Source organism: Anarhichas minor, unplaced genomic scaffold (genome assembly GCF_050575085.1).
Source record: "Anarhichas minor isolate MPS153535 unplaced genomic scaffold, ASM5057508v1 ptg000017l, whole genome shotgun sequence".
NCBI lineage: Eukaryota > Metazoa > Chordata > Actinopteri > Perciformes > Anarhichadidae > Anarhichas > Anarhichas minor.
Window position 1 is genome coordinate 16,454,789 of NW_027466463.1, and position 27,885 is coordinate 16,482,673.

The 27,885-nt window shown below is 42.4% G+C and overlaps 3 protein-coding genes across 4 annotated transcripts; 1 reads left to right on the plus strand and 2 right to left on the minus strand.

The window, feature by feature from the left end:
- Positions 1–2,772: 2,772 nt before the first annotated feature.
- On the minus strand, positions 2,773–5,321 carry cox7a2l (cytochrome c oxidase subunit 7A2 like). The gene is made up of 3 exons (XM_076093962.1): positions 5,174–5,321; positions 3,667–3,801; positions 2,773–3,111 (listed from the first exon to the last, which is right to left on the minus strand). The coding sequence occupies exons 1-3, from the start codon at positions 5,243–5,245 to the stop codon at positions 2,971–2,973; spliced, it is 348 nt and encodes a 115-aa protein (XP_075950077.1). The 5' UTR covers positions 5,246–5,321; the 3' UTR covers positions 2,773–2,970.
- Positions 5,322–7,808: 2,487 nt separating this feature from the next.
- On the minus strand, positions 7,809–14,169 carry kcng3 (potassium voltage-gated channel, subfamily G, member 3). Its single transcript, XM_076093965.1, has 2 exons — positions 11,539–14,169; positions 7,809–10,018 (listed from the first exon to the last, which is right to left on the minus strand). Exons 1-2 carry the CDS (start codon positions 12,162–12,164, stop codon positions 9,373–9,375), a joined length of 1,272 nt encoding a protein of 423 aa, XP_075950080.1. The 5' UTR covers positions 12,165–14,169; the 3' UTR covers positions 7,809–9,372.
- Positions 12,796–27,649, plus strand: mta3 (metastasis associated 1 family, member 3). 2 transcript variants are annotated; one of them, XM_076093964.1, is made up of 15 exons: positions 12,871–12,943; positions 13,129–13,191; positions 15,277–15,344; positions 16,417–16,510; positions 20,597–20,723; positions 20,987–21,050; positions 21,891–22,008; positions 22,217–22,319; positions 23,223–23,322; positions 23,435–23,623; positions 24,388–24,462; positions 24,751–24,809; positions 24,965–25,083; positions 25,660–25,817; positions 27,173–27,649. In XM_076093964.1, exons 2-15 carry the CDS (start codon positions 13,164–13,166, stop codon positions 27,419–27,421), a joined length of 1,551 nt encoding a protein of 516 aa, XP_075950079.1. In that variant the 5' UTR covers positions 12,871–12,943; positions 13,129–13,163; the 3' UTR covers positions 27,422–27,649. The 2 variants fall into 2 exon arrangements, with proteins under 2 accessions (XP_075950078.1, XP_075950079.1); XM_076093963.1 differs by lacking the exon at positions 13,129–13,191 and having other exon boundaries at positions 12,796–12,943.
- Positions 27,650–27,885: the final 236 nt, after the last annotated feature.

Consider the following 27,885-nt stretch of genomic DNA (forward strand, 5'->3'; position numbering starts at 1 on the left):
AGAACCCCAAAACAGAGAAAACAAAACGTCTTTATTTATTCATAACATTATATTGGAAATTGGAAAAAAATACCTATTTTCAAACTAATTTTTCATTCTGACTCCACCCAAAAGCCAGAGTACTAAACCAAAATAGAAAGTGATTTTCCTAGAATAAAAGACAAAAAGTAGTAATACACCAATGTGATCAGTGTGCCTCAACACTGATCACATTGGTTTCTTCAACATTTCGTTTTCGCATCCGTGCCCCTCTTGAGGAAATAATTTTTCTGCTTTTTTACACATACTTTATGACATTTTCTCATCTTGATGCAGAGGCACTCTAGTCCCTGAGACTCATTTTCTCACTGCTGTCTGGGTGCAGCAGCCTAATACCTTACAGTCTCCTAACATTGTAGTCAAATATAACTTTGTGAACAAACTACAGACCTTTGACGTTCACAAAATATAGGATTTAGGAAATATAGGTTTCATCGTATACTCATCCGGTACTGCTGAGGAGAATGGCTGTGAAGAGGGATTGCATTAACCCGACATGTCACACCCATCCTCCACATAACAACCTTCTCCTCACACTCATCCACCCCCTCCTCACACACCACTTGCTTCCTGTGTTTTGTCTCTCCCTTTCCCCCAGTTTCCTGTGTGTGTGTGTGTGTGTGTGTGTGTGTGTGTGTCCCCTCTCCTCATTAACAGTTGGAGTGCTGGGTTATGAATGGTAAACATGTTATTGCAGAGCTATCGGGTCTCTCCTGTCAGGTAGGAGAGAAAACAAAAGGATCCATTGTGACTGAAGTGGGTTGTCGTGATGCAAGAAGGATGAGGGAAGGATGGAGGGGTGGATTTAAGGTTTCATGTTCATGATGAAAGGCAGGTATGAAGTTTATTATCAAAACAAGATATTAGGTGCATCTCATGACAAGTAAATGTGAGCACATAGTGAGGTCCACCACGTTTCCCCCCCACGGTATGAACAGTAAACATTGTTGGCGATCCTCTGACATTTCCTCTTGCGCCATCATCTTGCCGATATTGTAATTCATGTCAAATGTCAAATACTTCGCTGTATATTCAAACAAGCACAAAAATAATGACATTCAACAGCCTCAGCTGTAGGCTACTTCGTGTTAAGTGCTAATTAGCTTAACGGTCTAAACTCATTTTAATGAACATGGACATCTTATTTTTTATAACAGGGAACAAAAAATACATATGTCCTGTATGTTTTATTGTGGAATACTAGATGCCTGCAGCTCTTCTGGCCTCTAACAACTATATAAATGAAACCACCTCAGAAGGGAACGTCATTCTTTTGTTGAAGTGCTTCATTTATCGACTCATTCAGTGACATGAGGGTCACGAGTAAAGAAAAGCCTCAGCTTGAGGATCTAACGGTGTATGCGGTTGGGAGTCACTGTGTTAGACGGGTCTCGGTTTCACATTGTTTCATATTTGATGCCAACCAGACAGTTGCACAAAAATCAAGAGCAGTTAACTCTGAGAGAATGTTGCGGAATAAGCAATGAACAGGTCACGGTTAACCCCCTTTGTGAATATGTATTGCTTATTCTCCTGCTGTTAATTCAGCAATTACTCAAACGTTATTTCTTTCTTACTATCTAGATAGTAAGGAACCGCTGTGTTTTAACCTATAAGCTAGCTGGAACATATACCTACATGTAAGCGTTGTATCTGCACCGTGTCCTGCTTCTTTGCTTTGTAGGATGTTTTGGAGTAAGACACTCTTCAAATTAGGTCTTTATTTATTAACCATACTCATTATTTTCCTAGCAGAAGGTCAAATTATTCATGTGTTGTCATCAATTATCCATCATAAGGTTTTCCTCGGGGTGTGAAGTATTGATGCCATGACAAAGGGAGGTCCAGAGTGGATTCTTATTGACAGATTAATGTGCCATAGCTTAATAAATAAACATTTTGCGTCGCCATCCGTTCATTTTAGTAACGATCAGTTTGATTATTTTTGTAAAATCTGTACATTTTGTGTGTGCCACGCAACATGTACACGCTTTGTGCAACATGTACACACTTTGTGCAACCTACGCGTGTGTTACTTGATGATTACAAGTGGTCGGCCTCTCCGCGAGGACCGCACCAATCAGTCAAATCAGCGGAGGCCACCTCTTGTGAGCGTTCAGCCGCCGAGCGTCATGTGACCCTTCCACCTCACTGTGCAATCAATACAAACGCACAGAAGCCAAGTAGACGTATGAGACATACAATACACACCAGATCAACAGAGCGAGGTGGCTGTTATGGTTTGTGTGGCTAAGGCATCGGGCACATCGAGGTGTAACAGCTTACTGCATTAGAACAGGTGATTATGGCTTTGAGCCGAATATAAACTAGAAAACATACACACGAAGGCAGGAGGGAAAAATGCAGAGACTGAGATTATCGTCAGTGTTTGAGCAGCTTGATGTGGGGCTGCCAACATGTCTGTCTGAAACAAACCCCCTCCGAACTCGTCCAGAAGCATCTGACATCACACCCAAGCCCACACACATACTGTACGAGACCGTAGTTAGGCCAAGTGAGCAGCAGCTATGTTCCAGAAGCAGTGTCTCCATCATGCTCATCACTGCACGCCCGTTGAAGGCCGTGAGCTTTACGTCTCCGCTTCCGTTTTGGCATTTGTAAGAACAGCTCTCTACCCAGTTCAGTTTCATACATGCAGCCCGTGTGCATCTGTCTGTTAGTGTTTTTTCACTGACATAATGTTGAAGACAAATAAGGAAAAATAAGCCTGTATTACCTTTGTTTCCCCATAGAATTTATTAACTTAGACATTTGATTTACAGAGAAGACAGACGTTGTTATTGTTATCATTGAGTGTTCCCTAACTAATTCCCCTAACAGCCATTTGAGTCCCGAGAGGTGGCATGGCGAGGGCAGATGGAGGCTGGGAATGTTGGGTCAATTCCAGAAAGTTCGTGGGTTTTGCGTTGGTCACTTTTTGTTGGGCTGGGCTGCAAAGTAAAGAGCCACCAGACAGTAGAGAGCGCCCCCTACAGTGAGAGCCATGGTGGTGCGGTACAGGAGCCTGTCGGGGATGCCGCGCTTCAGATGAATGGGGATACCGTCTGACGTCTGGGAGGAGACGAAACATGAGGCAAGGGAGAGTCGGAGCAGGAGAAATAAAGGACAATATGAAATAATACAATAATGAAGATGTGATAGAGAGTGAAGAGTATCCTCTGCAATTTTCTGTTTCATATAGGCCTAAACATTTTGTATTTGGGTCAAAGCACCATTTTCCTTTAACTATTTATCTCTTTTTCCTTTGCTTCATAACACACTAGCTTGAATATCATCTGTGTGAAGTATGCTTTTTCTCCACAGACATTTTCATAGTGAAAAGGATGATTGCATCAGTACTGTGATTTCCATGTGTTTGAAGTGATTGCTCTGACCGACTTCAGCTATTCCCCCACTGACTCTCCTGTGATGAATACTGAAGGAAGGCGCCATTAAGAACAGAGTGAAATAAACACCAGCCACCGCCTGAAGCTAAAAAAAACCTCCAAGGCTTTGACTGATGAAGTGTGACCACTTTAGCTGCTCATGAACCTTCACTCTGAGGACGTGCTTGTCAGAGTTCTATTTCAGTCTGTAATGTTGGATATGCATAAGTGTGGATGTTACCTGGAATAGCCTCTGGAGGTCCGGAACCCTGTTTGTTCCCAAGTACTCCACCGTGGACCCCGCCTCTGACACCAGCTTGGTGGGTGTGGCAAACACCATGGCGGGGGACTCTGCCGGCACACTTGGCCTAAGCCCCTAAACCACAAAAAAAAACACAATAATGCATCTATTCGTTATCATTAGTACATGTGTGAAAAGCACCTTTTTTTGTAATTTTTAAGCAGATTTATGGGCATTTAGCCGCAGCTGGCATTAGGAAATAATTACATCCTTGGAAAGTGGAAGCCAAACTGAATCTAAAAATGTATTTGTGTTCAGACTTTGTTGAGGTTTAGGATTATTTGACAGTAATAAATCACATAAAAGACCCATACAAGTCAAAGGGAATTCATGTAAGTATAAAAAAGTCCATAAAGCTCAATGCTGCTGCCTAAACTTAACAACAATACAACACTTTATTCTAATCGTTACATGCATACATGGAATTTTCCCTCTTAATTTATTAACCTATTTTAAGCATTTAGGGGCAGTAGGCTTTACATCAGTAAACGATAAAGCAATATTATTTTGGCCTTTTTAACACACTTCATCGGCCGTGATCATTCCACCAAGAAATCTTAAAATTCTAGATGGTTCGATCGGTACCGAAGCTATTTTGCTGTATGAGTCACGAGAAATCATCCTTTACATCATTTGGAGGAAGCTTCTCACCCACCTTGGGTTTGAAAATGACCGGGAGACCCAATTGTCCCGTAAGTGTGTGTGTAGGCAGACAGGGAACAGCGGGGAAATTAAATCTGACATATGAAAATGCAGAGAGGCACTGAAAGGTCGGTTTTATGTGCCGTTTAAGAGAAAGCTTATACCTAAAAGTGTTCACAGCAGGAGATCATCTCTAAGCATTAAACCACCTTTGAGTTGTTGTTGCATCTCATGGGGAATGTGCTGTGTTGTGCAAGATGCCAAAGCGATAATAATTCAAATGGAAAGGAGATTGAAAAAAATTATTCTGCACTTTAGTTACATTCTAATGACAATATTTATGTCACAGGCTCTTTTTTCTTCTAACCAAAACAACTTAAATGTTGGATAATGTGACTTTCAAACTGACACAGGAGAGCTTGAATGCAGCTTAATTCACAACCACAGAAGAACAACTAGGAGGCTGTGTAAAGAACAGAGAAGTGATAATAAAGGTCACATCTGGCAGATGCTTTGAGCGGCCATTAAAATTGGCTGTAAAGGCCGGATCCACATAACCTTTCAAAATAAAGGTTCTGCAATAAGGTGTGAAAATAAAATAAAAGGATTGACATTTTCTGAAAAGGGCACTGCGTCTTAATGGTTTGTTTTACAACGTACAGGTGTCTTAACACATAACACCCTCTTAATTAAATTTCAGATAACGTTAAGCGCTAACTGCCGTGTAATAAGACAGGAAGTATGAAGGTCATCCTCGACGGTTACCGACTCGGTCTCTCACTAATACGCCGCTTCTCTGTCTCACCTGAGGGTTGTAGGCGGCCGCGGGAGCAGACCCCGTCAGTTTCTGGGTAACACCGCTGAATTTGTAGTACATTTTCCTGCTGAAGGACGGGAAAAAGTTTTCGTCCACAACACAAATCACACGGCAAAAAGGTCTTCCTGTTGCGACCGTCGAGGGAAAGTGACGACACAGTCAGCTGGCTCGATGCTGCCTGTTTAAAATTCAAGGAGGCGATACACTAAAAATACTCCTATATAAACCACATTTAACTAAGTACTTTTACTAAAGTACTGTACTTAACAACACGTTGGTGTTACGCTATATAAGTGGAACATATTCTAATACATACATATTGTACTCCTACTACTCCAGTATATTTATTTGACAGCTTCACTTACTAAAGTGAATTACTTCACACAGTGATAATTGATACACATTTTAATAAGTTAATACATTGCTACCCTGCAGTAGCCTGTATTCTATCAAGTATTTACAATTGGCCCTAACGTTACCAGCTCCAGCATTAAAGTGATGTATTAATGCATAATGATTATAATACAGTAGGTTAATACAATATATTTGATTATTAAATGGGCCATTCTGCATAGGGGGAAGCCTTCTTTTCAGTATATTTTGATGCTAATTGCCTCCCTATGTTATACTCTGAATGCAGGACTTTTACTTGTAACAGGGATGTTTACACTTTAGTATGGCTGCTGCTTTTACTTTTGAGTACTTCTTCCACCACTGCTATACTTTCTGCAGTGATGATTCAGAAGCTGTGATTCATGTGTATTGGCATTGTGAATCTGTCATAAGAAACAGTTACATTTTGAGGATGTAGGTTTGGGTTTCAGAAGTGGGGGGATGCATTGAAATCATGGGTTTTTCAACCCAAAACAAGTGTTGTTAGTGGACTTATATATAGTAGGTCTCTATCAAATCAAGTCATACTTGTTATTAACAAGTATGACTTGATTTGATAGAGACCTACTACTTAATGTAGATAGATAATGATAGATAATGATCAAGTGATTATGGAGCACCGTCTTTTACTGATTTGTCTTTGATTTTAGAAAAACTCTTGTATCTTTTTAGGAGAATATTATAATCACACATTGTCAGGTGTAAATTAGGGTTTGATTCAAGGGTCATTCCTAAGAAAACAAATGCAGTGGAAATAGCATCCTCTCAGGCTGCATGTAGCCTCAAAAATCTCCATCAATCAGGAGATAAGAGCAGCCATGATAAAAAACAAAAAAAGCATTTTGGAAAGCCCCACCATCTCTTTAATTGGAACTTACACCCTTGATGAATGCATTGTAGCTAAAAAAAAAACTTAATTCTAAAAACAAGATATTTGGTTTTAAGTATTTATTACAGTAAAACAAATGCATTTTTGTCTTGCAGAAAAGTGAGACTATCAGACCACCTGTCCGGCATAAATCAAAACATTTCACATTATATTAAAGATTATATTAAATTAATCTATACAATTATGCTATTTCTCATTCTCATGACAGCCATGAAAACACATTGTGTTGTAGCCATCTTTGTCCACATGAGATATTTTTTCTGTCTCTCTCCCCTCCGGCTGAGTTCACTTGTATTCACTGCATGTTCTGTTATGTAAAGAGCTTTTTAAGAAAAGATTTTTCAAATGTAAGTTCAGAACGCCCTCGGAGACTGAATGAACGTCAGCTCACCACTTTTGTTCAGACTGAAATATCTCAACAACTATTGGATAGATTGCCATGACATTAAGTACAAATATTCATGATCCTCAGATGATAAATCCTACTGATTTGGTGATCCCCTGACTTTTCCTCCAGCGCACCATTAGGTTGAAATTTTTGCTTTTTTTGGTAAAATGTTTCAACAACTATTAGGTGGATTTATATTACATTAGGTACAGTTATTCCTGTTCCCCAAAGGATGAGGGGACTTGGAGCGACGTGTTAGACAGGTCACTCCATAACAATCATCAAAACACCAACTGAGGGACTTGGAGTAAAGGAGCGCTGAAGCTTTTCTGATAGGTTATGGTGGAGAAACACCTTATTATAACACACTTAATGTTCCCTTTAATTTGTCACCCATGGTTCAATTTTTATTTACATCAGGTGCATATAGCTAGCTTACTGAATGAGCTGTTGAGATAAGTGAAACACAAGCCTTTTGAGCGATGTCCAACATGCTTGGCAAGTGTGAACCCTAAGAACAGAGCGACAGCAGTTTGTGATTAAGCCAATGTACCCTTACAACAATACTTTGTGAACTAGACCGCGGCACAATCTCCCCCCACCCCCCCCCCCCCCCCCCAGTGTAAATCTGATGAGCGCACTGAATGTCCTCGCCAACGGGCTCAGGTGTTCCTCACATTGAATGTTATGTTCCACTGCCTGCACGAGGCCAGAGGTGTAGTATGTCATCACATCAAGACTTTTGAATTATCAAGCTCCATCTGCCAAAAATGCCTTATTCATGCATCACCTCTCTGGGCCAGACTGTGTGGCATTATAGCTCAGTTAATTAAGAAGGTTATTTGAGGAAAGGAATAAGTGGAAGCAGATGATGGAGTCTGATAACACTTATATTTTACCATTTTTATGATACAGTTTGATTAGAAATAAGCAATTACACATTCAAAGACATTTTTCTCTGAGACATTTTATTGTAAAAGCTCATACATGAATCACATTAATCACAAGTTCGTAGTCTACTGATGAAAAAGTTTTGACTGATGATTTCAATCAGGCCTGGCCAAAATTCACTGCGCTATAAGCTATGCCACATACGTTGGAAAACTGTGCTGTAGGCCAAGGTAGTAAAACACTGATTATCGCTCATTTTTGTGACTACTTAAAAAGCACACTGATAACACAACAAGAACGACAGTGAAATATCTTCTGTGTACAATAAACACTGAACTCATACAAGGCTGCAAAGTTTACAACAGAGGAGCGTGAGAGCTTGTGTGTGTGCGTGTGTGTGTGCATGTGTGTGTGTGTGTTTAAAAAGAGGATGGTTGATGGCAATAGTAGAGGAGATGCAGAGAAAGACTGTTGTGTGGGAGAGGTGTTGACTTGTTTGTTTGGATCATGTGTCTAACGAATCACATCATCTTGGCAAACCACGAACAGTGGAAACATGTCTGAATCATCAATGTCAGAACCATCATGTTCATTTTTTCCCCGCTCTTGTTCTTTTTCTCTTCTACATTTTTTAATTCAACAAATCCTGTGATGTTATTTTCCCAACAATTGCAAAAGCAAAAATGCAAGCCAGGAGTCGTGTGCGTGGATGTGGCCTATTTGTGTGCACACAACAAAATCAACCACTATTATGATTGACATGTTGGAGAATGGAGGTTGCCTTGGAGACACAGTAATACTAAAATGCCTTACACTCACTCGCAAATGGAGACGCAACACACTCACCGTCTATTCATTCTTTGTGCTCGCGGTTGCTCCACATTCTGTTGTCTCTTTGTCATTTTTGTCCAAGGAATCTTTTATCCACCATTTCACGCTCCATCTGCGCTGTCATATCTGTCAGACCTTTGTTTGTCTGTCACCTTCTAGTCCTTGCTCCTGACATGTCTCTATATTTCATTATCCCTGGCTTAAGCCCCTCCTACACACAAATCCCTCTGTGTAGCACCTCTGCATCCCCATTTCACACTCACTTGTTCACTATCTGTCTATATTTCACATGGTTTAACAGAATGCATCTAGGTCACACATCAATCTTGTGTAACTTGTACCATCTGGATGCAAAGCTTAGACAAAAGTGATGGCCAGACAAACAAACACATAGACACACACACACAGCGCTGGATGCAGCATACAAAAAAGCAGCAGTCTCTGCCAATGTTGTAGCCATGGGAATACAGTGTCAACAGCAGCCGCTGTCAAAACTAAATTGACTGTGCCTGTGTGTGTTTAATAAATCATTATTTAATCCTATTCTTCAGTCCAAGCGGTGTTGTTGGGGAGAAGACGGGCGCAGAGCATACTGGTCGAAGACAATGATTGGAGATCATCAACACAACAGGCAGGAACTAGACAGGCCAATTCAAATCAGGTGCAGCTCAGGCAGGAAACAGCGTCGGGCACAAAGTAGATCGTTATTTGACAATGGGATCAGCAGGTCCACTGGTTGGTTGAGTTTCTTTCTGATGTATGCAGGGCCACATGTGTTTTGGTATGAATGCATGCTCATTGTAGTAACTCCATTGCCAGGCTGCGTGTGCATCTGGCAGAGCGGAGTTTGAGTTCATGGTAGCACTGTACAAAACTGTGGTAGATGAATGTGATGGGCAGTGCCAAGAGAACAATGCCGCTCACGACGCACATTCCCCCAAGCACCCGTCCCCCAATTGTCACGGGGTACACGTCCCCGTACCCCACCGTCGTCATTGAAATGATGACCCACCAGGCGGCTGCTGGGATGCTGGCGTAATCCGGGTTCTGCGCTTCCAAGTTCAGCCCGTACTCCAGCAGCTGGGCCAGAGCGCTGTATATTGCCATCGCGACGAAGACAAACACCATCAGCATGACCATCTCCCGGTAGCAGCGCGTGAGCGTGAGCCCCAGTGTCTGCAGGCCCAGGAAGTGTCTGGCCAGCTTCATGAGCCAGAACACGCGCATCATCCTCAGCACCCGCAGTATCACCCCAGCAACCCCGAGCCCGGCACCTGGCATCCCTGCCCGGGCCAGCGCCATGGTGACATAGTAAGGGGTGATGGCAATCACATCGATGATGTTCAGCGGCCGCCGGATGAAGTCCCACTTGCTTCTGGCCACCAGAAAGCGCAATGTGCACTCTGCTGTAAACCAGCCAATACACACGGCTTCCACTATCCTGCGGAGAGAAGATGAGAAAAATGAGCCAAACTGACCTGGGTTGTTTACTGAACTGTAAACAGGAAATGGGAGAGCAGCAACAGAGAGATATGGATGACATGACACTGTTTGGAAATCAGTTAATATGAGGAAGAAGGTAGCGAATCAGGGACGAATACAGGACAGCTGACGCAATTCAGGGTTGACACAAGTAAACAAAGAGAGGAGGATAAAAATGGAAGATTGCCGAGAAACAGCACAGAGGGAGGGATGCAATCCCCTCAAAGAGAGACTGCGTGACACAAGCAGGCACACGATTACCCCATTGATTAGCACAGCAGAGGCAATCAAACCAAATTAAAGTGAGGTGGTGCTTGTATTTGAGATAGAAGCAGTCAGGCCAATGAAATAGCACAGAGCCTAAGGATAACTACATCAGCACAATTAGACAAAACCAAATTATAGCGCAACTGAGTTAATTGCATCATCTACTGGCATGAAACTAAATAATTTTGACCCTGAGAATAAAGTACACTTTTAGTGATTACCTAACCACGGTGACCGATGCAAAACTATGTCCTGCCTGAGTGAACATAACCCAGCCTTATATAGAGAAAGGCTGCCTCGGGCGTACTGAAGAGGACACGCTGTGCAAAAATAATGATGAAAGAGAGGTGCACTTTTCACCTTGCATCCATGAAGTGAAGCCAAAAATAACTGCCCAGAAGCTTAACTAAAACAGAAGGTGATTCCTGAAAGTGGATTAATTCCGTTTTGTTTGCTTACCCTAATATATAATCCCTCAGTACACTTTCTACTTTCAACTCATTACCCACTGGAATATGATGTAGCCTATCTGTCATTCATCTGTTTGTCCTCCATGTGTACCGTGCAGTGTACACTTACCAAGCCAATAAAGATACTCAAATGAATTGTGAAGAGGAGGGGAATAAGACAATAAGGTGTCCTGTGTAATAAATTACAATACAATTTTTATAGATAATATGGATTGTTTGTTGATTGGCTTCCCTGTGAGCTGACATGTGAGGCTCCTAATGTTAAATGTGGTGCCTGAAACTTGTCATTGTGCTGTATTGACCTATGAGGTATCAATTTATTACACAGGAAGTGCCTGATTGTTTTCTCTCATGGTTTAAATATAATATATTCTTACTCTTAAATTGTAGAAAGAACTATAACATCATAGGGCTCAAAGAGCAATGCATCCATGCTTCTGGGTAATAATGGCTAGTGCGCAATGAGTTTGACCGCTGCGTTGAACGCTTGCGGGCTCTTATAATCTCAAGTGTGAGACTGTAAATGTGTTTATCTATTTATTTACAGAGAGTTTATCGTAACAGAAACACATCATTTTTATATTCTAGCCTGTTGAGCTCATGGCATGAAGTCACCATTGACTTTTACGCACCAGGTTTTTGAGCACAGCCTGATACATATTACGCCTAAGCATTTCGCCGTATCCTCATGAGGGGCCCCCCTTTTATTCCTCTAAACTTAACTGACCCGACTTTTGCCTACCTTTGCTCCTCCACAATATTTCTCTTGGCTGTATCCCAGTCCGGCAGGGTGCTCGCACACATCATTATCATTGAAATGAGCACAAATATTACAGAAATTAAGGCCAAGAGCTGAGCCAAAAGCGAAGAATTGGGCTCCTCGAATGTCTTGCGCATCTTCTCGAGCCATTTTGCGCGACCGGTGAGCGCAATCCGTTGCACCGGCTCGCCAGAGCTCTGGGACTCATCCCCCGACACTCCGACGTCCAACTCGGACAGAGTGTCCAGTCCGATCTCGGACATCCTGTCGTCCAGGCGTTTCTGGCAGCAGGAGTCCAAGTGCGCGCTCTCCAGTCCCCAGTAGAGCATCTCTGTGTAGAAGGACAGCTCACACACTCCGGGCACAAAGCGGAGTTTACCGGAGCGCACGTACAGCATGATGAACACGAAAGCCTGCGCGTGGCGGTCAAAGAAAAACTCATTCAGGTCCTTGTCGTAGTCATCGCACAGTTCAAGAACCTCTTTCTCCGTTGCGCAAGCATGCAGACGGCTGACGCGCCGGAGAGGGAAATCCCTAATCACCTCACGGGTGAAGGCGTAACGGGTTCCCCCTACGTTGAGTACGCAGATGCTCTTCCCGAACTTCATCTTGCCAATCTGTGACCTAACTAAAACTCATCTTCGCAGTCTACGGTCCCTTCCATCACAAGAGTTTGGACACTTGGAGACCACCGTCTCCCCCTGTCCCCCGGGGCGTGGTTCGTGGAGCTGGTCCTACGCTGAGCTGGTGAAAACTACCCTCTGTCCCTCACTCCTCTTCTCTCTCTGTAGCCTGTGGAAGAGTCTCTCCTCCACAGCCAGGGCGAGCCAATCCCATGAATGATGTCACATGCGCGCGCGCACGTACGCACGCACTGAACGAGAAAAAAACTCGTGCAGAAAAACAGAGCGTAATTTCATACACATTTGTCTCCAAAGTCGAGGCTGTCGACATAAAATAGAACAAATAATTGTATGGGTGAGATTCTTAAAGATTCTTCCCATTAGCCTGCCATATTCAACACCATCAAAAACATAAACAAAATCCTTGTTTTAAGTCTTTAAGGGCTTTAAGGGTTTTTGTACATTCTAATTAGATTTTGACTTGACGTGTTTTTTAATTTTATTATTTATTTTATTAGCACTGTTAGAAGGAGCCCGATAACCAAACTTTGTTTTCATCACGACTGCTTCACTGTATTTTGCACATGACAATAAAGAACATGAAATATTATGATAAGTTGCTAAGAACATAATGACTTCTCCCAGTGTGTGTCAACAGTGTGTGTCATGGTGTGTGTCTGTGCATGTGGGTGCGCGTGCGCGGCCCTCTCCTCAACGTCACCAGTCAGTGGTTTTTCGGGTTGATCGGACTTCTTTTGGCTGCCGTGAGTTCACTGTATTGTAAAGGGTACTGTGAATCCTAGAGGAGGAGGGGAGGGGGGGTCGATTTGCCAAAAAATCTCCCGCTTGGGTACACATCCGGAGTCTCGACGATCATAATTCATCGCACCTTTTACCTTTTAAGGGACCGAGTTTTATTGTTTTTATTAATTTATTCTATTTCTCTTAGTTTATGGTTTACGTTAACACTCCGGGAGGGCAGAAATGGCGGCCAACATGTACCGGGTCGGAGGTATGTATGTCAATGTGGATCTTTTTATCAAACTGAAGCCCTTCCAGTTTTCGCATCCCCTGGGGATTATGTCACGCAATTGTAGTTTGTTTGCGTCTAAATAGTGAGATGCGGCTGTGCGACACGCACACAGATGCATTAAGTTGCACCAGGAAGGTGATAATTTCTAAATATTTGGGATTCAAAATGGGTCAGGCCTCGCGTCTGTCGTGGCCACAGCAGCTAGCCGCCAGCTTGCTAAATGGCTAGCTCACAATGTAAACACATTTCAATTGTCGGCACCTTTTGTTCTTTGGTTTTTGGACGTATAGACCGGGGACACGGGTGACGGACACGTCGCGAGACTTCTCGACTAGACATGTGTTTAAAACGGGTTAAAATGTTACCACGGGCAGCCTCAAGCTGCCTTTGTATTTGCCTCTTCTGGCATGCAGCCATTAGTGCGAGTCCTTATTTAGCTAACGTTAGCACCAGTAATGGCTCCACTGATTAGCATTATTGCGGCTCGTTTTTTTACATGATGAGGAATGCATCTAACACTCGTTGGTAACATTAGACATCGGCACACTGTCCACCTATATTCACAACACCGCACCGTTAATTAGCTAAATGACTTCACCTGCTAAGCTAGCTGGTTAGCAGTGTGCTGGAATTCAGCATCAAATTATTGTCTCGATTCATGGCGTCGTTGCGTCGGGTTTGATTTAATCTTGCACCTTTTTATTCACACGTACTTCCAGTCTAAAGCCACATTGTGATGACGCTTTAATGTAGCCCTTGACATGTCACATAAACACTGAGCATCTCTGCACAGGTGATACGTTTCTCAATAGTTTAACATCAGTGTCGCTACTGTATCAGTTTGTTGACCATATGGTCACCTTAGCTGCAGTTCTCCTGCTGCCTTCAAGTGCTATTTGGAAACTGCAACTCCTAGAACTTACACATTGTTGGTGCTTTGGCGTTTGTCTTTCATGAAATAATAACAGATCTGTTTTTAAAATATGTCTTTTGTAAATGTGGCTCCTTCATACATATAGCTTAGTCCTACTAAGTGCAACTCAATAAAGGGAAGAATGTATGTCAGGGCTGCAATTTATTATCCCCTCTGGGGATGATTACATTTTGAATCCAGAGTTTGACAACTAGTACTTATATGCAATTACTAAATGTCAAACCTTGACCAGTCTGAAATATTTACTGCTTGACTGACATGTGTATTTTCCTTGTGCGTAGAAATTACAATATTTCAGACGGCACTTGAAGGCAGCATTTGCCATGGACTGAACTTTTCCAAAGTTACTGTATATTCTGCTCAGGTAGAGCTGAATAGGATAACTCATGTTTATGCTGATTTTGTTGATGAGCAGTGGAAATTCATTATTTAAGACTTAAATATATCCTTGTCCTCAACGTATTTATCTTACGACTCTCTGTCGGACGTGAAGACCTTGCAGTGCACATGTATTTGCGTTTGCCTTGACCCGTTTAACTTGGAATCTATATTCTTTGTGGTGCATGCTCATGACAAATACCCAGTTTATTAATGGTCCTCACGTCTGTTTTCTAACCTCTTCCTCTTGATGTAACAGTGAACTGTTAGTTGCTCAATGGTGTACTGGAAATAGGAAAACACTGCAGTGTGTCACACACAGTTTCCTGTTCCTCGGCTTACATTATAGTCTGCTGGGAATTGGGGTAGTGGTTGCAATACACATGTGTAGATGGACGCTCACTCCCTGGCGACTTTATTATTACACCTATACAATTTAATGCAATCCAATGCAACAGATCTGCCACAAATTCTACATTTAATAGGATGATAATGTTGAGGTTTGACACTGTCAGAGAGGCGTTGATTCACGCGTTTCTAATATTCTTCCGCCCTCATGTATGTTAAACGAATACCTCGTGGACAGTGTCAATCAACACTGAATATTTTTATCTTTCAAAACATGATCTGTTATATGGAAGTGCATTTGATTTTACAGGTGTACCTAATGAAGTGGCCGCTGAGTGTATTATCTCCGCAGAGGATAATCCATCGTCACAATGATCTCATGCATCGTGTGTTTTCTGTTGCAGATTATGTATTCTTTGAGAACTCGTCCAGTAACCCTTACCTGATCCGGCGGATAGAAGAACTCAACAAGGTACGGAAGTATTTGTGTGTCAATTTTGTGTGTGTTTAGTTTTTTATGTTGTTTTATGCCTGAGGGTGAATAGCTAGGATTCCTCGCTGTTTCTATCCCTACCCCCCACTTTGCAAGGTGTGTTTGTGAGCATTATGGGACTCAAAGTGTTTGTAATATGATGGAGCCGGACCGGTGTGTCCCCGTCTCCTAACTGCAGTTTGACATCACAGGACGCACCTACGAGAGTGTAAGAAGGGGAGATTATTGTGAACATTTCGGCTCAGCTTTAGACTAAATATTGACTCACACCAGCTTCTAAAAGCAACATGGTCTGATGGGTTTATTTCTGCCAATGTTTCTGCCAATGTTTAATCAAATTTGATTAAATTATGTGTCGCATATGTTAACAACAGAACCAAAGCTAACTTTTGTTTAAATACTACATGAGCATCTTGAACAAGCGAGTCAGAAAAGCTTTTCCTGCATTTGCATGAAGAAACTCAGCTAAATGCAATTATCAGACTGTGTGGGCTGGAAGATATCCGTATGAAACTTATTGAGGCTGTGTATTACAATATAAAGACAGAAGACAGTGCTGTTATCATAAGTGATAAATAGGGGTGGACAAAATAACAGGAACACCCTGCAGCATGATGCAATGTAACACAGCGGTCCTGCAACAGATACTGCCTGTGTGGAGCTTATAATGTTCTTTTCTTTTGTTGAGGCTGAAAGAGAGTGGTTGATTCAACGTGATGAAGATTTTCTTGACCGTAGCCGATGTTTTTTATAATGCAAGATGGAAGCAGTTCTCTCAAACCTCATAGCCCCACATCCATTCACTCTCCATCAGTCACAGAATTTAATACCGGCTGAGTCTTTAAGCCCCGTCGGCCTAATTATCCGTTGAGACGATCAATCAATCATCTTTTGAAAAGCGCTGTTGCCGCCCTGGTCAGCCTGTCACAACAGCAGAGCTTGATGAGCACACAAAGGAGCCGGGGCTCCTGGGAAATCAGAGGTTTGTGTGTCGCGAGGTGTTGCCGACGCTTACAGTCAACCTTGATCCCTCGACCTCTCTCTGTTTCAGACGGCCAGCGGGAATGTGGAGGCCAAGGTGGTTTGTTTCTACAGAAGGAGAGACATCTCCCACAGCCTCATCCAGCTCGCAGACAAACATGCAAGTGAGTAGTAACTCCTGTCACACACACACACACACACACACACACACACACACACACACACACACACACACCAAGACAACTATTTGTTCAGATGCCACATGGAAATTAAATTTGCTTTCAAGCAATTGATCGCTAAGCCCCGCCCCCTGCTGCCACTCCGTCAAGCTTTCAGAGCTTCCATGGAGCCCACACTGTCACTAACTGCACTCCCTGAATATATCTAACTGTTAAGCAAGGAATCTCGAGATCTCGAATCTCATCCGATTTACTTCACACTTGGCGTGTGCACTTGGACCCCAGAGGAGTGCTTTATCCAATTTGGTGCAATTTGGACAGGTTCATTATTAATAAACTTTGAATGAACAAGCACACAGAGCTCTGTGCAGCCAAAGGGGCAAAGCTTTAGGCCTCTGCAATAATGAGTCGAGCATGTCGTCCGCTGTGGGCAGACAGCGGCTCATTACCTGCAGATCCTGCGTTGCTTTACTTTTCACCCTTTCTCTCACTGGGAATGTTGGTCTATGCAGTGGTAGAAGAAGAAGAAAATACACTGCTTCAAAATCTGTATTTTAATATACTGTAGTTGATCAACAGATTTTTTTGGCAACCATGTGGATTGTCAATTATTTCTTTTAAGTCATTTGCTGGTTTTAGCTTCACAGAAGTGAAAATCTTCTGTTTTCTATCACTGTAAATAGAATATCGTTGTTTAATCGACCGATTGAGGAAATAATCTGCAGATTAACGAAAGATAATTATTTGTTGCAGCTCTGCTCAAATGTACTCGCAACATTATTAAACAAACTGCAAATCTTTACATTTGAGAAGTGAGAATTGGTGAATTGGTGAATTGTTTGCATCTTTAGTTGAAAATGAATCTTTGAACCAGTCTGACTCTCAGGGAAAATGTCATTATGGTCTTTCTGCTGCATATCAGTCAAGCAGACATTTCCAGCTGTGTGTCCACTTATCACGCCCTGTGCACATTATATCACTGATCATCAATATGATTTTTTTTTTTTTTCATGTTCTCCAGAGTGCAATTATTTATTCACACGATTAGGCGCTGCAGTGCGATGTTGAAATATGCCGCTATTCATATATCAGTTATTTCTTAATTACTTATTACCGGGAGTGTGAGGACTGGAGTTGGCTGTATGAGGAGGAGGAGGAGGAGGAGGAAGGAAGGAAGGAAAGGAAAGGAAAGGAAAGTGTTGTTGTCAAGCTAACACCTGTTCTGTGTGGGTAGCCTTCTACCTGTTCTCAGTGATGTTGCGCTTCATCCTTTGGTCAACAAAACAAATTGTTGATCACTTTCTGGAAATTAAAAGCTCCTCTCCGCCAAAGCAATCCCACAACGCTGATGAGGACTCAGCTGCAGGAAGAATGACCATAGTTTAAAAAAATTCCATATGTTGTTGTGTATGAAAAGACCCACATTGTAATGTAATTAGATTACTTGATTATGAGCATATTATTTAAACGGCATTTGTATTGGAATGATTCTCACATGACGGAGAATCTGCACGGACAGGAAAGGCAGGAATGTGTTTTTCTTCTCGTCTCTGTGTTCAAACTATTTGTGGAGAACGGGGTTTTGCTCATTTCGCTAGACTCTGTAAACATAAAGCAACATTAAGCACAAAAAAGCTGCTCAGTACAAGAGACAGAAACAACAATAGGATTTAGTGCGGCCTGCCACCTACCACTGTAAAGAAATAAAATACACTTGATTTATGGATCAGCTCCGTTCAGGACGTAAAACAGAAGCACAAGCAGTGAATCTGATTTAGAGAAATACAGCTGAATGTGCAGTTTGTAGGAGAGAAACCTGAGATGAAAAAATCTACAAGATACAAAAATATCAGCCTGTTGTTCTAAATGTTTGTTTCTAAATTTCGGAAGGGTGCAACAGAGCTGTTAGTGGAGTTATTCTGAAGCCCTGCTCTTTGTTTGGTCTATGATGCTGATTAATCATTGCAGCCAAAGATGAAAGAACAGCTGAGAGCCCAACACAAGTTCCACATTAGAGCTAACGGGCCCGTTTATTTTCAAATTAGACATTTTCCAATCTACCCTCATCGGTATGAAGCCAATCTAATAGTTTTGGTTTTATTTTCCAAGATTTAAGGTTTCTGCCCGTGAGATTGCTGCTGCCTTTCCAACACAGTAGTACTGAAACAAACACATACAAAACTTTGATTTGAAAAATCTTTTTCCGTTCACAAGTGTCCATGTGTTGCTGTGATTTATTAGCACCCAGTCGCTAACCTCGGCGAGACAAGAGTTGCTGTAGTTGCCGTCCAGTGGTTTTCTAGTGAAAAGCTTTCAATCTGAAGCAGCAGCAGCGGAAAAAACACTTTGTGTTTGCATTAGCTGTGTCTTAATGAAGCCATTAAGCTCTAGTATCTAGAAGGAGAGCAGGTCAGAAAACAGCAAGTCTGCTATCTGTTGGATACAAGTGAGAACAGCAGCATAATGTAGGAAACAGAGAGACTGTGTTGCATTAGAATCTGAACATAGAGAGACTTTGAACCAATCGGAGACGGTGTTCAGTTGAGTGACGGGTCAGTATGCTTTCACTGAAGTGCTTGTCAGAGGGCTGTACAGACTGAAATCCCTTCTTTCACTATCTAGTGTTGGAACTGGGGGAGACGTTTTTGTTATTTTTAGAAACCGACAATCAGACGATTGGCCACGTGTGCCATCGGTGTGTGTGTGAATAGGTTAATGTTGACATATAATGTAAAGTGCTTTGCATGGTCAGAAGACTAGAAAAGTGCTATATATATATATATACATGCATATATATATATATATATATATATATATATATATATATATATATATATATATATATATATATATATATATATATATATATATATATATATATATATATATATATATATATATATATATATATATATATATATATATATATATAAATATAAAAAGTGAACTTACTTGCATGCATATATATATATATATATGCATGCAAGTAAGTTCACTTTTTCTTTTCCTGGAAGACATTCATAGTGTTGTAGAGAGAGAGAGAGAGAGAGAGAGAGAGAGAGAGAGAGAGAGAGAGAGAGAGAGAGAGAGAGAGAGAGAGAGAGAGAGAGAGAGAGAGAGAGAGAGAGAGAGAGAGAGAGAGAGAGAGAGAGAGAGAGAGAGAGAGAGAGAGAGAGAGAGAGGCTCCTTTCTCACCTCTGCACAGCTGGCCAATCACAGCTCAAAGTGGGTGTGAATGTTGTTTTTCGTAAAGCTACTAGGGCTGGGGAGGGTAGGTCCTCGGTTTTCAATTATTCATTTCTTTTTTAAACCCCTCCGGATTCCAAAGCGTTCACCGAAGCGGACTCGGGCCAAAGGGCCGAGCGGAGGGCTCAGCTGATGAAGGCGGTGCGTAATGCCTGGAGACTCCAAAACGCAGCTGTTTATGGGGAGAGAGCCCGCAAACAGAACGTTATTCACCCATCAAACAGACACATCTGAAACAGCTCACTGGCAGCTTAACGCATGACATCGGGACAGTGGAAATGGGGAAATCTGGGGCTCTGTAGGATTTTCCAACTGGGCTGTGAAGCTGCACTAGTGCCAGCATTAGAGAGTGGAAAACAACTGCTTTTTATAAAGCGGACTTAAAATGTGTGTCCGCTGCATGTGATTACATGTCGACTCGACTGCAGCTAATCCAGTATTTATGGATGAGCACTGCGTGCTTAACGTTGAATATCTCATAGTATTCCTGCGCATAATAGCTTGGCTGTCTTTAATGGATGGCAGCATTAGTTTGTGATTGCAAAGCCCTGGAGAGCCACGTTACCAGCCTATTGTATTACATCTGAAGACAGCACAGTTATGAAACATCATCAAGTGGTATTTTATGAAATCACAGAGATAAATGGATTAATTTGGCTGAAACCATATGTGACTTTGATTATCTGTCACGAGCAAGCCACTGTCATGTTATGTGTGTCGTGTGTCTTCAACCTGCCTCTGTGACACGCGGATATTCATTTTAAACATCTGTGTCTCTTCCGATGTCTTTTGTGGTGTAATTTTCTCTCGTGTGCCTTTCTGCAGAGGAGTTGGAAGAAGAGAAGGAGAGCCCGATAGAGACAGACCTCACAGACAAACAGAAACACCAGCTTCGCCACAGAGAGCTCTTCCTCTCCCGGCAGTATGAGAGTCTGCCTGCGACACACATCAGGTACTGTACAAAAACACCCACACACACACACACACACACACACACACACACACACACACACACACACACACACACTCACTCACACCCCATGTCTGCTCTGCAGGCAGTGCCCATGGATAGTCACTCATCCAGCCATGAACAGACAAATCAAGTGCTGCTCCCTTCCTGTGTGTGTTTTACAAAGTGCTTGTTCTCTCTCTCTCTCTCTCTCTCTCTCTCTCTCTCTCTCTCTCTCTCTCTCTCTCTCTCTCTTTTCCTATTAGGGGGAAGTGCAGTGTCGCATTATTAAATGAGACTGAAGCCGTTCTTTCATACCTTGACAAAGAGGTGAGCCAGAGAAAACAACTTGATTTGTCACCTCTTACTGGTTTTTGCTCGTTGTGTCATAGCAGGTTGAGTCAATATTTTTCTTTTCTTTTCTTTCCTGTAAAAATTGAGTGAAAGTCAATGGCTGCAACTACCAAGAACTCTTTAATTGGTTTAGTCAGCTGATTATTTTCTTGATTTATCGTTTAACTCCCAGGATGGTGTCGGATAACTCGTTTTGTCCAACCAACACCTCAAGACTAGAGAAGTCCCGATAAAGTATTTCTGCCCCCGATCTGAGTCCTTTAATACCGAATGCGATGCTTATATTTCCCGAGATAATACAGCTGCACACTTCAAATATAAAGTTTTCATTTTCGTCGTCTGTACATCTTTAGCGTGGATTATTTAAAGTCTGATTTACCGATTCAGAGTTTTGCAGATTAAGATTTTCTTTCTGACAACAATAACTGACAGAAAGGCTCCAGGCTAACTTTCTTTCTTTCACCTCCCTGAAAAATTGTTGCAACCGTCCGTCCTGAAGTTTGTGAAAACTGTCAAAGAATCTTAATGTTATCGTTTTACTTATTATTTCCATTAAAAACACACAATTCAAAGGATCAGGAAATAGATGTTTGTAACTTAACTCGTTTTGCAGAGATTACAGTAAAGATTTACAGCTCAGATTTACAGGTTAGCTGCAGAATTTCTTCTTTCTTTCGTCCTTCATTTCACACCAGGGAATTTCCAAAATAATTCAATTTAAAGTCCAAATGTATAATACAAATGTTTGACATTAGAGCCAGTGTAAAAGCCTGTGCCTTTAACTGCAGAGACTGATTGTTTTGTCGTTCTCTTCAGGACACGTTCTTCTACTCGCTGGTGTACGACCCCACACAGAAGACCCTGCTGGCCGACAAAGGAGAGATCAGAGTGGGACCGCGCTTTCAGGCAGACGTACCTGAAATGCTACAAGAGGGTCAGTCAGAACGCGGGATTTATTCAGTCACACCAACAGGTTTAGTTGTTTAGTGTGTTGTGATTGGTCTCAAACGGTTGCAGCGGGAAGAAGTAGTTCTACCAGCAGAGTCTTGCAAATATTCAAATTATTATCCCGTTTCGTCACCTTCGGCCTGTGATCAAGCTGCCGTGCTGTCTGTCAGCTGTTGCCTCTGTGTGTCCTGCAGGAGAGGCCGATGACAGGGACCAGTCCAAGCTGGAAGAGAAGCTGTGGTATCCAGAGTGTCCGCTCTCCAGCAAACAGATAGACCAATTCCTAGTGGTGGCACGGTAAGACCTTTCACCTCTGACCTCTCCACTGATAGGATGTTATGATTCCTCTACGGCTGCAACCACTGAAACTCACTTACAGACAGATGGAACAAAGAGTATTAGAACCTTGACTGCAGAAAAGCATTACTTTCCTCTGTTCGTGGATGCTAAGCAAATACATTGCAAATGTAATAAATGCACAATGTTGTTACATGAGGGACACCTCCAAAGGGTTAGGAAAAATTATTTAAAAAAATTACATTCAAAATGATAATGTAAAGATTTGTGCTTCAAATCGGTGTCAAAACTTTTGTTTAACCATTTATTGTGTTTGAGTCGTGATTCGTGTTTGCACACCTTTTTTCTTTAGCAATTACTGGAAGCATATTCAGAGCTGTGCCACCGAGTCTCTTCTTTTATCGGTCAGCGCTTCTATTTCATATTCTATTTAATGAAGGCTGGGACACGGTCTCTGACCTCAAGGGAGCTGTGGGGTCGCACACAGAGGAACTGGAGTTTCGATGTACGAGGGTTACAGCCGACGCTCAAACGGATGGTCGCCAATAAATAGAACATTTTCATGTAGAAAGCATTTGTTTATGGTCTTTTATTAAAGATCGTTTCAATAACTGCAGTATTGTATGACTCCATTCCCGCGGACGCCTCAGTGGAATGAATCGATCGTCCTCGTGTTCTATGATTGTGCGCCAGCTATTGAGCCTTTCAGCAAGTGCAAACCAGATTTCATTGTGCACGTGTTGTAGCCCACTCACATAATCAAACACGACACCGTGGCCTCTTTTTAGCCCCGTTGCTTCTGACGAGGATGTGTCACAGCGCAGCAGTGAACTGCCACATGAGTCTCACTACGTCTTTCTCTTTATATTCTGCCGGTTTGTTAACGTGTGTGTCGTTTTTCAGGGCGGTTGGGACCTTTGCTCGAGCGTTGGACTGCAGCAGCTCAGTCCGACAGCCGAGCTTACACATGAGTGCAGCTGCAGCCTCACGAGATATCACACTGGTGAGTTGAACACACACACACACACACCGATAAATGCACACTCACTCTGCAGTACCTGGCCGTGACTTACATGATAAGTTGTAACCCTTTTTTCTTTGGGCCTTTATTGCAGTTCCATGCGATGGACACGCTGCATCGTCATAATTACGACCTGTCCAGTGCGCTGAGTGTGCTGGTCCCAGCAGGCGGCCCCGTGCTCTGCAGGGACGAGATGGAGGAGTGGAGCGCCTCGGAAGCCGCCATGTTCGAGGAGGCACTAGAGAAATACGGAAAAGACTTCAACGACATCCGACAAGACTTTGTAAGTGTGTGTGTTTAGAACTGTGCTCACACTGTTGGTGTAAAGTCATATCACTAATGAGAAACAGCAAACTGCCATAGTGACATTTGGTGCTCAGGTGTGTTTTAATTCACATCAATGCTGTGTATTTATATGCTCGTGTACGGCTGCGCGTGATAACCGTAAGCACCCAAACGCGAGTGAAGTTCAAAGCAGACGTCGTGTTGAGCTGTGTTTTAGTGGAAAGTGTGGCTTCTTGAAACGTATGTAGCGTATTGATGTACAGTGGAGGAGTTTGATGGAGTGTTTTTGGACGTTTCTAAGGACGTTTTCATACTTCCTTCCTCCTCAGTGAAAACTCGTCACAATGGGAATTCATTGCTTCATGAATTCAAGATGACCACAGTCACTGTTCTGTGAAAGAGATGTGACCAATTTCAACAGCCGCCCCTCAAGCCTACAGGGGCGACTGTTTCTATAGAACCTTCCTCCCCACCTGTACTGTACTATAGAGACAGGATATGGGTGTGTGTGTGGGGCACCAGGTGCTCATGAATACTTATTGAATGTGTGAATCACTGTGTGTGAACGTGTGTGTGTTTTGGTCTGGGGCTCAGAACCAAGAAAAGCCATTAGCTTTCAGCGTCTCTGGTCACGACGCTGCTCATGAATATTCATGAAGGCTGTTGCACCCAGATGGCAAGAACATGAGATATTAATATCATTAATTTGCTCTCTTTCTCTCTCTCTCTCTCCACTCTTATTCATTATTTCCTCTCGTGAAGCTGCCATGGAAGTCTCTGACTAGCATCATAGAGTACTACTACATGTGGAAGACCACAGACAGATATGTGCAACAGGTGAGACAAAATCTCTATTTGCCAAATCAGTAGCATCTTTCATTAGACCACCAAGCGGTCACTTTAGATTAGAGAATCAGCAGAATATGTAACATGAACATAAACTTTTTATTGATTATGATTATCAGGAAATGGTGTGACTGCAAGCTGTCAAGAAAGGAAACGACACCTTTTGAAATGCATCGACACATTTGATAATAATCGTTGCCTATTAATTCTGAAAGGTGTCATACTGTCTGACAGGTTTTGTCATTGATGAATCAATCTTCTGTGTTTCTCTCTGAGCAGAAGAGACTCAAGGCAGCAGAGGCAGAGAGCAAACTGAAGCAGGTTTATATCCCCACATAGTAAGTCTTTTTATTCCACATTCATAGATGTAGGAATCATTACTGTGACCGTGGCTTTTTATGCATAATTAATGTTTTTTGATTCAAAGCACTGCAGCGAGCAGCTGCACTCTCAGCCCGTTTCCTAAATCTCCTCCCGTTCTTCTCTGTGGCAGTAACAAGCCCAACCCCAACCAGATCTCTATGACCAATGGCAAGATGGCGACGGTGAATGGAGCGGGCCCCGGGGCCTACCATGCAGGAGGCGGGGGCCGAGCCTGCGAGAGCTGCTATAGTGAGTTTTGTCTATGTGTTTGAGTATGCAGTTTAATCACACGGCCGGTGATCATGGGTCAATTAGCAATGTAAGGGAGACTAATGCTAATGTTGGGCAGCTAACGGATTATTTTTCACTGTGGAGCTCTTCTGCTGTGCTGCAAGGGCCAACATTTCTGTTTAGGTTTTTTTCTATAAATTGTCAGAAAATAATTGAAATGCCCATTACAGTGTCACAAGGTGGTGTCTTCAAATTGCCGAATTTATTTATGAAGCTGCAATTGCTCTGATAAATGCATTTAGCCATTGATCTTTTAATTAATCTTCTGTTAACTTCAATATAATCTGTACTATAATAATAGTCAACTATATTTATTTTATCCTGCCTACCAATACATGTGTGCGGCCTGAGACTCTACAGACGTTAAAGTCACTAAAGGTACGAGTGTGACTTGGTCAGATGTATAGACATTGATAAAATCATTAAGGAGAGACTTGAGACCGTGGAAGTAGAGATCAATATGCTGAGTGTCTTTGAACCAGTTATCTGCTGCGATGCTTCTAACCTCCACTAATGCATTTTGTGCATCGACAGGCATGCAGTCGGCCCAATGGTACTCATGGGGGCCACCAAACATGCAGTGCCGCCTTTGCGTTTCCTGCTGGATGTACTGGAAGAAGTACGGAGGCCTGAAGATGCCAAGCAGAGCAGAGGGCCCAGAGGAGAGGACCTCGCCTGTTCCAGCAACCAATGTAAGCTCAGTCAGAAGGCACGGATGTAAAACACATGGGGTGGCGTGGGGGAGAGAAGGGGGGGCTCTGCAGTTCCTCAAGGCGTGTTTAACATCACCTCATCTCATGCTCATTTGCTTGAATCCCCAAATACTGTTTTAGAGATGCCTGTATAAAGCGTGGAACAAAATTCAGATGCACACAACTGCAGCTCTGTTAGGTTGTAACATCTGCAGTATACAAGTGATGTCAACATCAATTATTCAGTGAGCTCAAAACATCACTTACGGCATCTCACATATTCATACAATCACACAATTTCCACATTTACCGAGTGAGAAAAGTGACCAGTTATGAGATTTAGTTTCTATATGTCGACACTGGGATGCAAAATGTGTCCTGTATTTCATAGTGACTGGCATTTAAATGCCGCACAGCTGCCACACTCTAGTCAGGCTGATGTAAATATTATATTTTAAGGAAATTATACAAAAGAATGTTATTTTTTTGTTTCCTCTTTCAGCATTTCTTTTCTAAAGGTCCATTTTACAAACAGCAGAAACCCTGGATTGTCTCACATAAAAGGATTGCAGCAGCTTTATTTATTACACCTGTGATCTTCCATGAAAAAAAAGGTCTATTGTCGCCCACTTTCGTTTAACAATGTGCTCTCTGCACTGCCGGTTATGTAATACGGTCTAATACAACAGCCCCGCAGTAAACCCACCTGCATGCAGGTTGTAATGTTCAGTTCTGCTTTTTAAGTGTTTTTAATAAGCTGCTGATTCGACTTTATGGTCATTTTGGAAGCTGTAGTAACCGTCATTGACATAAACAGGATAGACAAAGTATTACAATCACCTCTCTGTGTAACAGCAATACACAAAGCCTCCAAAGTGATTCTACAGTCGAGTCAACACCGCTTTAACATATGAACCTTTGTGAAGGTGGGATTTATTGGTGGGCGTTTTTTTTATCTTAAAGCTAAAATGTTGGTATTTTGTGTCAACTTCTTTAGGTGCTGATACAATTTTAGCACCTTGTTATGTATTCCAACAAGTGGGTGTAACATTTTTGTTAGCCTTTAAAAATGGCCGCTTTCATGACAGGAGCACACTTTCAAAATAAAATACATTGAGATGTGGAGGCTGGAAGTGGACGAGGACGTGGGGCGAATATCTGGTCCTGAAAACTTAACAAATTTCAAAATCTGATGGATTTCCAAATATAAAATGTGTGACTAAATAAGCAACAATCAAAGTTAAGTCTGTCGGACTACATCGCTCATATTAAACCTTTATTAAACACCTAAACAGTTTTTTATTCATGAGTAAAACTATTCAGTGGCCTTTTTTCTGTCCCTCCTTCCCTCCCAGGAGCCTCGCTCACGGGGCCACGCTCCTCGCCAGTCCAACCACATGGTGCCGATGCGAAACAGCGGCAGCCCGAAGTCCTCCATGAAGACCAAGCAGGCTTTCCTGCTGCAGGCCACCCGCCTCACCAAGCTGGCCCGGCACATGTGCCGTGACATCATCAGGCTGCGCCGCGCTGCGCGCCGGCCCTTTGTCCCCATTAACTGTGGGTCCATAAAGGCAGAGTGTAAGAGCTCTTTCAATTCCTCCTAACTTCTGCCACATGGACACACACACACAACCACACCTGCAGACATACAGAAACACACACACTCACTCACCACCCTCCCTCACCCTGACTGCCCCACCATCAACCCCCATCTCTGCCCCCCCACACCCCCGTCTGTCTCGCCGTTCTGTTTTTATTATTGTTATTATTATTATTTTGGTTTTTGTATTCTCCCACCCCCCGTTTCCAATAAAGACTGCCTGTCCTCATAACTATGAGTTTTGATCATCATTTCATTCGTGGTTTTATTTATTTTTTGTTCTTTTATCTGTGATGGTCCTTTGTCACTGTGAACTGAAAGCCATTGTTGGAATTATACACAAAGATTTATTGGTTAAACAGGGCTGTTCTACACAAGCACGCCTGCACACACTTTGAAAAACACACACACACACACATAGTAACTGAATTTGCTCCCGTCTTTAACCAGTAGACTAATCCAATAGAA

Excerpts from the sequence above, each read along its gene's own strand:
- mta3 (XM_076093963.1), top strand. The coding sequence starts at position 12,811 with ATGACTTCTCCCAGTGTGTGTCAACAGTGTGTGTCATGGTGTGTGTCT. Across the intron at positions 12,944-15,276 it reads TCGGACTTCTTTTGGCTGCC|ATTATGTATTCTTTGAGAAC; the intron begins GTGAGTTCACTG and ends TTTCTGTTGCAG. Across the intron at positions 20,724-20,986 it reads CTGCCTGCGACACACATCAG|GGGGAAGTGCAGTGTCGCAT; the intron begins GTACTGTACAAA and ends TTTTCCTATTAG.
- kcng3 (XM_076093965.1), bottom strand. The coding sequence starts at position 12,164 with ATGAAGTTCGGGAAGAGCATCTGCGTACTCAACGTAGGGGGAACCCGT. Across the intron at positions 10,019-11,538 it reads AATATTGTGGAGGAGCAAAG|GATAGTGGAAGCCGTGTGTA; the intron begins GTAGGCAAAAGT and ends TTCTCTCCGCAG.
- cox7a2l (XM_076093962.1), bottom strand. The coding sequence starts at position 5,245 with ATGTACTACAAATTCAGCGGTGTTACCCAGAAACTGACGGGGTCTGCT. Across the intron at positions 3,802-5,173 it reads CGGCCGCCTACAACCCTCAG|GGGCTTAGGCCAAGTGTGCC; the intron begins GTGAGACAGAGA and ends TTTGTGGTTTAG. Across the intron at positions 3,112-3,666 it reads ACCTCCAGAGGCTATTCCAG|ACGTCAGACGGTATCCCCAT; the intron begins GTAACATCCACA and ends GTCTCCTCCCAG.